Source organism: Cebus imitator, unplaced genomic scaffold, assembly GCF_001604975.1.
Source record: "Cebus imitator isolate Cc_AM_T3 unplaced genomic scaffold, Cebus_imitator-1.0 Scaffold735, whole genome shotgun sequence".
Lineage (NCBI taxonomy): Eukaryota > Metazoa > Chordata > Mammalia > Primates > Cebidae > Cebus > Cebus imitator.
Window position 1 is genome coordinate 256170 of NW_016108050.1, and position 12449 is coordinate 268618.

Consider the following 12449-nt stretch of genomic DNA (forward strand, 5'->3'; position numbering starts at 1 on the left):
TCTAATATATATCTAAGACACCTATGCTTCATTCTTTTCTCATTTCTGAAATTTAATTACAAAGAATAATATTTTTCCCCCAAGTAAAACCAAAAATTCCATTACAAAGTTATTATACTGCTGAAGCAGAAATGATTTTTGTAACTTTAATAGTGCTTGGATGATCCAGACAGTGAATCATGAATTAAAACAATTTTGAATAAGCTTGTATGGGCACTTATTTTTATACTCCCTGGTCTTCTACTCATCTAAAGCTCTGCCTTGAAAGGCTTCAACAATTTAAAGATTAAATCATAAGTTATTAAGCCATTAATTTAACCATTTAAGCCTCTAAAATCAGCACATATTACCTTCCCCCCTCAAGTCAATTTGCAAGAGATTAAAATAATAAAAATGATAATATCTCACACTTACAAAGCAGCTTTGATCTGCAGAAGCCTAAAGTACTTTTTAAAAACTTTATAGAAAAACTAGGACCATCCACCCCACATCTCAGAGTACATCTGAGGTAGAAGCTGGCAGCTGGTGGAAAGCAATGGAGTAATTTGCCAGCTGCAAAGACAACTACTACTTTTGAAAAAGCACGGGAAGAGATGATTTAGGAAAATGCAAATAGAATTAGCTATTCAATAAATAAATGGGACATTCAACAGCAACAGATTTCAATTTTTACCAGAAGAAGTGGGTTAAGGGTTTCCATCAGAGGGAAAACAAAAAACAAAAGCAGCCCTACCTACTCTAGGAAAATTACTGGTCCCAGTTATTCTATTCAGATTTTCCTGGGAAGGACAGATATTGGTTTCACCTCAGAGACAGAATAAATTATGATATTATAAGTTCTTGTTGTGTCTGGCAATATTTCCCTTTGACACTCAAGTTCAAAGATTTTTATGTATTTCTCTGGACTCCTCAGTGTGTGTGGCTGGAATCCTGCTACAAGTTCTGCTTCCTCCTTCCATCTGAAATACCCTATGCAATTTTCTGCCACCTGCACAAACAAGAGGCTAGCTTCTCAAGCTTACATTGTTTTGGGAGTCATCTCCCTTTTAAATCTATTTCTCCTCTTCATTCTCTTTCCTAAAGAAACACTGAAGAATTCTACGCTACGTCTTTATAGAGCAAATGCCTAAGAGCAATGTAAAAGAACACTCTGAGCTGTCTTTACTAGGTAGTACTTCAATTCTCAAGATTCTTTCACCTCATTTTGATTTTCTCCCACAGCCCTTGGACTTACAGTCAGTTCATATCTATAAATGATCAAGCATAAAAAAAGGATTTAAATGAAAGAAATACTTCAGCTGGATACAAAAAATAATTTCTTGACTGTCTGGCAGTATGCAAAATTAGAATAACAATGGAAACATGATCTAACAAGTAAGATGGAATGGCCATTAAGAGTCTTCATCATTGCTTTTTGTTATTGTTGCATGGCACCTGCCTGAATGCAAGAGAGAAGGACCAGATGGTCTTAAGGTCTTTTCAGCTCTAGGATCCTATTCTAACTTCACTGATGGTATAAAGTGGCCATACTAACTAAGAAGGTGATGAGTAGCACTTGGAGAAAGGAAGATGGATGAGAACTGCATTAAGTTACCAAGCAGACTCTGATTATTACCTAATAAAAAACTATCCTTTTGTAGGGATTCTTGAGACTATCTTCCCATTGATACATCTCTGTCTTCCTCAACTTAATTGATCCCAACAGTTCAACTTTGTACAATAATGAAAGAACTTTAAAAAATTCTAAATGAATTTGTTCCACTCTATTCAAACATTCTTAACTAGGACTCTTTTAATCAAATTGATACAAGCATAGGAAATGAAAATCGTACTTTAGAAGGCAAAGGTACTCAATAAAAATACATTACAAAGTTAAAAAATCTAAAACAGTCACTGTTTTCCCCAAATTCTGCTGATAATTTGGTTCTACTTGAGAAGAACACAGTTGCCATGGATTTATATGCATACACGTGCAAAGGCATATATATGTGCACACACACATTTAAAAGATAGGAAAATTAAAATGAAAGTAAAATCCTGATACCTTCTTCATGGCCTGACATTTGGCTGTTTCAGAAAAGCCAATCATTTTATCAGGAGAACAGATCTTGATGAACGGGAAGTTGGATTCCTCTGCAATTTTTGCAGCTAAAGCAGTCTTCCCACTGTGAGGAGGGCCTGCATAAAGATATGAGCAAGTCAGGGGAAAAAAGCCAATCTAAGCAAAGGGAAATAAAACAAGTTTAAACTTTTATTCAGAACATACTAAGGTCTCGACTAGTTGCTCATTAACATTTCCTGACACAATTTCATAGCAGACATGTTTTCTCTTATTTATTAGCAACTAAACTTAATGAACTGATTAGCATTTCTCAAAAGTATGGTGAAATACATGCCTCCTGACATTCTCAGATAGCCTTAATCTTTCAAACTTCTGGCAAAATATAGACAGTGTAAGGGTTTTGCTTCTGAAGAGAATGCATTCAAGTGCATATTAGTACTTACGTTATTAGTTCTATCAAATCATTTGTCTAACAAAAAAATACAATTTTTCTAGGAGCTGATATTGGGGGAAGGGGAAAATTGCCTTATTAGAAACTAATGTGACATAAAAAGCTAGAATTCGAAAGACTCAGGCCTTCTCATAAAGGCAAGCAAATCTATGAACTTACCTACATTTAGACATCCCTGCTTTCCCTTCCAAGTTTTGGAAGCTGTGTCCCTTGTTCAACCATAAACCAATCAAATCTTCCTTTCCATCTTCTCAGGAATCTGACATTACTGATTGTTTCTCTCTCCCATATGTTTGACCTCTTCCTTTTCCCTGAGGCCTTTCCAAAAGTGTTTTAGCATGTTCTGGTCTATCTGACCGTTTAATAAATAAACAACAACAAAAAACTTCTTAGACGTCATACCCCTCAACACTACACCTTCTTCTCCCTTCAAAATGGAACTTGCCTATATAATTATCTACACTGGCTGCTTTTGTTCTTCACCTCCCATACATCCTCACTAAATCTTACGGCTCCCACCTCCATTACACTGAACAGACTCCCATCAAGGTCACAAATGATCTCCATGTCATCAAACCTAACAACACTTTGGTATCTTTTTCAGCCTCTTGGGAGCATTTCATACAATTCATAACTCCCCTCTTTCTTCAAATATGTTTCTTTTCTTGGCGTCTGTAATACACATCTCTTTTCTCCTCTTTCCTCTCTGTTACTCTTGCTCAGTCTCTTTTTGTCATTTTTTCTGCTCTATTTAGTCCTTAAGTGCTAATATGCCTCAAAGACAAGTTCTAGGGCTCCTTTTCATCTCAACCCACACCCTCACTGTAAGTGATTTCATCCACTCCTATGGCTTCAACCATAGTCTATATACCGATAACTCATAAGTCTACTCAGCCAGACCCACATATCCAACAGGCTACTCATAATTTCCGATTTACTTCTCCTATATGAACCTTGAATTTAACATGTTCAAACTGAACTTATAATCTTTCTTCTAGAAATCTGCTTCTCCATTAGAGTTCCCAATCTTAGTAAACAGCACCATTTACCAGGCTGTACATGCCAGAACCCAGGGAGTCATGTTTGATAACTCCGCCTACATCCAATCTAACAAATATTTCTCCCATCCAAGTACTAACCAGGCCCAACCTTGCTTAGCTTCTGAGATCAGACGAGATTGGGTGCGTTCAGGGTGGTATGGCCGTAGACCAATCTAACAAATATTTCTAAGCTTCAGCTTCCCCGCCTACAAAATAGAGACAACAGCAGCATCTATCCTTGGAGGACTGATATGGCGTTTAAATGAGATAATATGTGCACAGTGCTAGTAGAGTGACTGACAAATAGCAACAGCTCAAAGAATGTTAGCTTAATTATGATGGACAATTAATAATAATTAGGCCATTTTTATTCTATCTCCTAAATATTTCTAATTAGTCTACTTATCTCCATCTATACTACTCCACATACTTCAAACCACAATCGACTCACAATAAGACGAATCCAGCTGCTTCTAACCATTAATCTCTCCGGTATCTTTTTGCCCCTCCAATCCATTCTCCATCATAAAGCAGTCATGATGATGTGACTTCACTGCTTAAAATCCTACAAATGGCTTCCCACTGCCCCTAAAATATTCTAAATCTTTAACATGGCCTTCAAGATTTTATATGAACTGGCTCCAGTCTGCTTCTACAGTCTCATGTCAGGACAATCCCCCTTTCTGTTTCAAGCTCCTTCCTGCTCAGGACTTTTTCACATGCTCTGCCTCAAACATCTTCCCCAGTGACTTTGCCTGGCCAGAGTCTCCTCACTGGTCAAGTCTTGGCTTAATGTGCTTCTCTCAGGAAGCTCTCACCCCCCAGACTTTTAGAGGTAGTTAGGTTCCCTTGTCATGGGGCCTCACTGAACTTTTCTGCTGTCAAACTCATTATAACTGTAAATTAATTATTTGTGAATGGAATGTCCTTCCCCTTTTGTCTATCTATTCAATAAAATCCTAACTGGTCTTTCAAGGCCTAGACTAAATAACATCTCTAGTTTTTCCTGACCACCCCTATGCAAAATGACTTGCATTCACACACATCTTTACATGCATACACTGGAGTCAGGAATTTCTTTACGCTGCCTTTGTTCATGAGCAGACTGAATCAACACTTGAATGTCTTTGTATCCCCAACTAGTTCAATGACTAAAATACTAGTACTTAGTAAATATTTATTTGAACTGAGTCTATGTGGTATCATTTAGACTATCAAGTGCCACAGAAATATAGATATAATCCTACAAGAAAACTAATGATATCATTCCTAACATTCTACCCCAAGGAAATTTTAATTTGTACACAATATTAATACATAGACTACATTACTATTTTCAGATCAAGAACAAGATTAAAAAAACAGAACTTGCTTTTCTAGAATGTGCTAAAGGGCTTTTTAAAAATGCTGCTTTTTTTCCTTCAACTGCTAATGCCATCTCATCATTCTTTCTCACCTTCCAAAAGCACGCTAACCAATGGTGTGCGGTCACTGTTCTTTGTCTGCTGCACCAGCAGCTCCCCATCATCTAGAACTCGAGTAACTGGGTCACCCCATTTGATGATACCGTTCATAATGTAACTTGCATAATCCTCTTGATTTGTGCCAAATGCCTATTAAGAAAAAGGATAGCTTCAAGCATTTTGAGCATTAGTGATAAAAACTAAAATATTTCAAAGTATAAAAGATGAGTTATAATTCCTACATGCTAAAGGTATTGATCACCATCCAATATTAATATAAAAAGCCTGGAAAGCAAAAAAAATAATTTCTCATTTAACTTTTTTCCCAATAGAAAAAAAAAAGCCCGCTTTGAGAGACTTAATGGAATAAAAACAATAGATTCTAGGCTCAGATTCTACCAGAGCTCAAACCCTCATAATTCCTGAGGGAAAGAATATGTTCCAATGTGCTTATTTTTATCAATAGTATGCAGTTTGAGGCTATTTTGTAAAGAACAAAGAAAAAAACAGATTATAGACTTAGAAACAGTGCAGTAGACAAATACACTACCTTAACACTGACTGCAGGTGCTATGGATTAACATGAGAATACGAAATGATAATGAGAAGATCATGTGTACATCAACTTTGTGGTAGGGGACACAGTTAAATGGCATCAAGGTAAGTTTATATGTGTAAATGTAAGATTTAGGATGAGACAGAAATGAGCAGCTATAATGCAAAGAAAATAAAAGCAATTACTACAGATAATTCTATTTTTGTTCACTAAATATTGGAGATTAAATTGCACTCTTCTTGATTTTCAGCTTTTAATCTCAAAGGTTATACCTCCCATCAAAACAGCTGCCAAAAGTAGTCAATAACTTTAGCATTTACAATTGAATTGGATTTTCATGAGGTTACAGGAGAACAGGAAAACATAAGCTACCATAAGTAAAGATCATGTGCATGTAAAGATCATGTATCTTGAGAATTTCAACTTTTTAAAAATCATCACATCCCTCAAAAAGTCAATCTGTGATTAACTGATGTATGGAATAGCTTTAATAGTTCTTTAGAACATGCACCTCACACAAAGCTGTTTTTGTAATACTGTCTCCGAAACAGTATCCAGTGATCTCATATCTCTATTACTTTGCCACAAAATAATTTTTCAGACCACTTTTTAGGTGGTGCACTTGCATACACTGTCCTTTGATTCCTGAATACAGAGAAAAGTCCTCATTCTTTGGCCTGGATATGGCAAATTCAGTAGCCCTGTAAAAAGTAATGAAGAGTCTAATCTATCCTGGTTGAATGGCTGTTCTAAGAAATTTTTATGGTTGGGTGCAGTTGCTCATGCCTATAATCCCAGCACTTTGGGAGACTGAGGCCAGTAGATCACTTGAGGTCAGGAAATCGAGACCAACCTGGCCAATATGGTGAAACCCCGTCTATATTAAAAATACAAAAATTAGCTGGGTATGGTGGTGCATGCCTGTAATCCCAGCTACTTGGGAGGCTGAGCTAGGAGAATTGCTTGAACTCGGGAGGCGGAGGTTGCAGTGAACGAAGATCGCACCACTGCACTCCAGCCTGGGTGACAGAGTGAGACTCCATCTCAAAAAGAATTATAGGCTGGTTTTTGTCTTTAACACGTTCCAGGTATATATGCCATGTCTCACACCAGAAGCTTTAAGATGCCTGAACCATAAAACAGCGATTCCCCCAAGATATATAACGTGTACATCTTCCTTACATATCCCATAATTTCATTTTTTTTTGTTTTATCCTTCAGACCCTTGGAATAAATAAAATTAAGTTTTTAGTTGTCACTTCTTCATAGCCAAATTACTTGTCTTTAAAAAATATTGGAGTTACCTGTACTTTTGAAAGTAATTATTTTATATTTAAAAGTCACAATAGAATAAAAAGGGCTAAACAAATTGGCTTTTGTCTTTAAAGTAGATACTTGTAACAAATAATTATTGTTAAGAATATATGACAAATGATGGGCAAGCATGGTGGCTCATGCCTGTAATCCTAGCACTTTGGGAGGCTGAGGTGGGTGGACTGCTTGAGGTAAGCAGTTTGAAACCAGCCTGGCCAACATGCTGAAACTCTGTATCTACTAAAAATACAAAAATTAGCCAGGTGTGGTGGTGGGCACCTGCAATCCCAGCTACTGGAGAGGCTGAGGCAGGAGAATCACTTGAACCTGGGAGGCAGAGGTTGCAGTAAGCCGAGATCACACCACTGCACTCCAGCCTGGGTGACAGAGCCAGATAGTCTCAAAAANAAAAAAAAAAAAAAAAAAAAAAGAATATATAATAAATGGTTGATAAGCACATGAAAAGATGTTTATCACCACTAATCATTAGGAAAATACAAATCAAAACGATGAGATTTCACTTCATACTCATTAGGATGGCTACTATCAAAAAAAACAGAAAATAGTTAAGTATTGGTAAGCATGTGGAAAAATAAGAACCTTTGTGCACCATTGGTGGGAATATAAAATGGTGCAGCTACTGTGGAAAATGGTATGGTGGTTCCTCAAAAAATTAAAAATAGAATTGCTATATGATCCAACAGTTCCGTTTCTGAGTACATACCCAAAAGAACTGAAAACTGGGTCTTGAAGAGGTATCTGTATAGCCATGCTCATGACAGCATTACTCACAAATAGCTAAAGTGTGGATGAAGCCTGACTGCCATTGACAGAGGAATGGATAACAACACATAGTATGCACATATAATAAATTTTTTTTTTTTTTGACACAGGGTCTCGCTATGTCGCCCAGGTTGGAGTGCAGTGGCATGATCTTGGCTCACTGCAACCTCCGACTCCCCTGTTCAAGTGATTCTCATGTCTCAGCCTCCCGAGTAGGTGGCATTACAGGTGTGCGCTGCCACTCCTCACTAATTTTTGTATTTTTTAGTAGAGATGGGGTTGCACCATGTTGGCCAGGCTGGTCTTGAACTCCTGACTTCAGGTGACCCATCTACCTCAATCTCCTGAAGTGCTGGGATTACAGGTGAGAGCCACCATGCCTGACCCATATAATGGAATATTATCCAGCCTTAAAAAGGAAGAAAATTCTGACATATGCTGCAAGATAGATGAACCTTGAGGACATTATGCTACATTAACTAAGCCAGTTACAAAAAGACAAATACTATATGATTCCACTTACATGAGGTACTTAAGAGTAGTGAAATTCATAAAGATGGACAGCAGAATGGTGGGTGTCAGGTGTTGCAGGGGACGGAAAAAAGAGGAGCTATTGTTTAATGGGTATAGAGTTTCAGTTTAAGAAAAGAGTTTTGGAGATGGATGGTGGTGATGATTACACAACATTATGAATGTAATTAATACCACTGAACTATACATTTAAAAATGATTACAATGGTGAACCTTTTATATATTTTAACACAATATAAAATTAAGAAAAGAAGTATATTAAGAATTTGTATCAATCTAATAAGCAGTACAACAGAAAAATAGGCAAAAGACATGAACAGTATTTCACAGAAGACATGATTGTGGTCAATCAACATATGAAGAAATGCTTAAATTCTTAAGTAATCAGTAAAATGCAAATCAAGACTGAAATGAGATCTCATTTTACACCCAACTGAATGACAAAAATTAAATCTGAGGCTGGGTGCAGTGGTTCACGCCTATAATCCCAGCATTTTGGAATGCCGAAGCAGGTGGATCACCTGAGGTCAGGAGTTCGAGACCAACCTGGCCAACATGGCAAAACCCTGTCTCTATCAAAAATACAATTAGATGAGCACAGTGGCGGGCACCTGTAATTCCAGCTACTTGGGAGACTGAGGCAGGAGAACTGCTTGAACCTGGGAGATGGAAGTTGCAGTGCGCCAAGGTCGAGCCACTGCACTCCAGTCTGGGCAACAGAGTGAGACTCCATCTCAAAAAAAAGAAAAAAAAAATTAAATCTGATAATCCCAAGCGTTGGAGAGGATATACAACAAGAGGATATCTTTCCCACTATTGGGGGCAGTGTTAATTGGTTCAACCACTGGGAAATGTTTTTTAAAGTTGGACATTCATATATCCAACAACCCAGTAATTTTATTAAATAAACATCTTAGTATAAACATCTAAGAGAAATTCATTCACGAATGCTTATGACAAATCTTTTTTTAATAACAAAAAACTGATAACAGTCACAATTGACAAAAAAATAGATAAACTGTGGTAGTCACACAATGCAATGCTATTCAGCATGAAAATGAATGATGTCTAGCTACAAGAAATCATATAGATCAGCAATCTCCAACCTTTTTGGCAGCAGGGACCAGTTTCATGGAAGACAATTTTTCCATAGGGGTAGGAGGTAGTTTTGGGATGATTAAAGCGCATTACATTTTATTTGTTTGTTTTGTTTTTTTTGAGAGAGAGTCTCACTCTGTCACCCAGGTTAGGATGCAGTGGCATGATCTCAGGTCACTGCAACTTCCACCTCCCAGGTTCAAGTGAGTCTCCTGCCTCAGCCTCCTGAGTAGCTGGGATTACAGGTGTCCACCACAACACCCGGCAAATTTTTGTATTTTTTTTTTCCCATTTATTTATTTTATTGCATTTTAGGTTTTGGGGTACATGTGAAGAACATGCAAGATTGCTGCATAGGTACACACGTGGCAGTGTGATTTGCTGCCTTCCTCCCGTAGAGACTGAGTTTCTCCATGTTGGTCAGGCTGGTCTCAAACTCCTGACCTTATGATCTGCCTTCCAAAGTGCTGGGATTACAGATGTGAGCTGCCACGCCCAGCCCAAGTGCATTACATTTATTGTGTACTTTATTTCTATTATTATTACATTATAATATATAATGAAATAATTAAAACAACTCACGATAATGTAGAATCAGTGGGAGCCCTGAGCTTGTTTTCCTGCAACTAGATGGTCTCATATGGGAGTGATGAGAGACAGTGACAGATCATCAGGCATTAGATTCTCATAAGGAGCGTGCAATCTAGATTCCTCTCATGTGTAGTTCACAATAGGGTTCATGCTCCTGTGAGAATCGAATGTCACCTGATCTGACAGGAGGTGGAGCTCAGGTGGTAATGCAAGCAAAGGGGAGTGGCTGTAAATACAGATGAAGCTCACTCGCTTGCTGCTCACCTCCGGCTATGTGGCCCAGTTCCTAACAGGCCACGGACTAGTCCTGGTATGTGGCCCGGGGGTTGGGAATCCCTGATATAGATGGCTCTTGGTAATAAAATATTTAATAAATAGCAAGTCCCAGAAAACTACATATACTATATTTTATTTTGCACACCATGAAAATACAGAATAAGCGTGTCATAAAAGATTAAGATTAATCTAATTCTGTGCACCTGAGGTCCATTTAAGAAAGAAAAACAAACACACACTTCTTTAAGAACTGGGACTTCCTAAAATTTGTTTTTGTACTAACACAGGACTCTAAACAATGGTTACTCAAATGTTAGTTGTTGTTTTATAGGAAAATGGGTTAATAACCTTAAACTGTATTCTAAAGATCCAGCTATGACTATTTTGAATGTGTTTTAAGAAAATACTTAAAAAGAAAAAATAAAGGGTAAGTCTTAGAAACTACAGCAGTCAACTAAACTAAATGTACTCAGCAAGAAAAAGGGATGCCTTGGAGGAGGCTGAGGAAAGGAAGAGAAAGAGAGACACAGAGAGGAGGAGGATATGAGAGTTAATTTTAAATATCCTAATAACTGACATATGGAAGATGGACTGAATTTAGGTTTCTGTAGCTTGGGATTGTGTAAGAACCAATAAGAAAATTAGTTTTAGTTCAATATAAAGTAAAACAATAATTGGAAAGTCTCAAAATTGAATGGGCTGCCTTACAAGATGGTGAGCTTCCTATCATGAAAACATTTAGGTAAATAATATCACCAGCCATTAGGATTATTGCACAGATGTTTCTCATACTGAATATTTCTAATACTAAGATCTTCTCATTTTATGAAACTGCATATGTTATAACCTTCCATAATACTGAGTAAATGGCACTTATTTTTCTCTTGAGTTACTATTATCACTACTTTTTGGCCTATATATCACTCAATGGGCATACTCACTGGTTTGATATCATTTTCCAAAGAAGCAAGGAAGTCTCCTCTTGTCACTTGCAGGCTTTCTGCTTTCTCCATGTCCACTTCCACTTTAGTACTGGCCTAAGAAGAGATAAAAACAAAATGTAAGGACTTCCAAGATTTAAGAATAGTTAAGGATATTTTCAGTTTAAGAATGTAACTCTTGAGGATTAAAAAGCATATTTTCACAGATTTAAAAAATCTGAAATATTTGCAAATTATATATATAAGAGATTAACATCCAGAATACATAGAGAACTGCCAAAATTGAACAACAGCAAAAATAAAAAATGGACAAAGAAGTTAAATAAACACTTCTCCAAAGAAGATATACGTATGGCCTTAAATAAGCACATGGGAAGATATTCAACATCACTAATCATTAGGGAAATGCAAAGCAAAACTACAATGAGATTTCACTTCATACTTGTTAGGATGGCTGTTACCACAAAAATGCAGAAAATAAGAAGTATTGGTGAGGATGTGGAGAAATCAGAACCCTTATGCTCTGTTGGTGGGAACATAAGTAAAATGGTTCAGTTACTGTGGAAAACAAAAATATGGTGGTTCCTCATAAAATTAAAAATAGAACTATCATAAGATCCAGCAATTCCACTTCTGGGTATATACCCCAAAGAACTGAAAAAGGGGCTTGAAGAGATATTTGTACAGCCTTATTCACGACAGCATTAATCACAATAGCTAAAATGTGGAAGAAATCTCTTATGTCCATTGACAGGAATGGATAAACAAAATGTGGTATGTACATACAATGGAGTATTATTCAGCCTTAAAAAGGAAGAAAATTCTAACATACTGTGACATACTGCAACATGATGAACCTTGAGGACATTATGCTAAGTTAAATAAGCCAGTTACAAAAAGACAAATACTGTACAACCCACTGATATGAGGTTCCTAGAGCAGGAGATATTGAAGAGACAGAAAGTAAAATGGCAGTTGCAGGGGATAGGGAGAGGAGGGAATGGGCAGTTACTGTTTATGGGTATGGAGTTTCACTTTTACAAGATGAAAAGAGGTCTGGAGATGAAAGGTAGTGATGGTTGCACAACATTAAGAATGTATTTAGAGCCACTGAATTATACACTTAAAATTGTTATAATGGTAAATTTATGGGTATTTTAAAGTAATTTTAAAAATTGGAAACAAAACACATCTCTCAAATTCACAAACATATATACCCTTTGTCTAAACAATTCCACTTCTAGTAATTTATCTCAAAAATACATTCACAAATGTGTACAAAGTTATACACACAAGTATCTCTACAAAAGTAACTTGTAATGAAAAAAAAAACTGGAAGCATA

The 12449-nt window shown here is 36.8% G+C and overlaps 1 protein-coding gene across 1 annotated transcript in view; it reads right to left on the minus strand.

The window, feature by feature from the left end:
- NSF (N-ethylmaleimide sensitive factor, vesicle fusing ATPase) overlaps positions 1-12449 on the minus strand; it is a 161809-nt gene that overhangs the window by 40589 nt on the left and 108771 nt on the right. Inside the window, 3 exon segments of the mRNA XM_017519298.1 lie at positions 2045-2178; positions 5010-5166; positions 11107-11202. Of these exon segments, the coding sequence (XP_017374787.1) occupies positions 2045-2178; positions 5010-5166; positions 11107-11202 (387 nt within the window).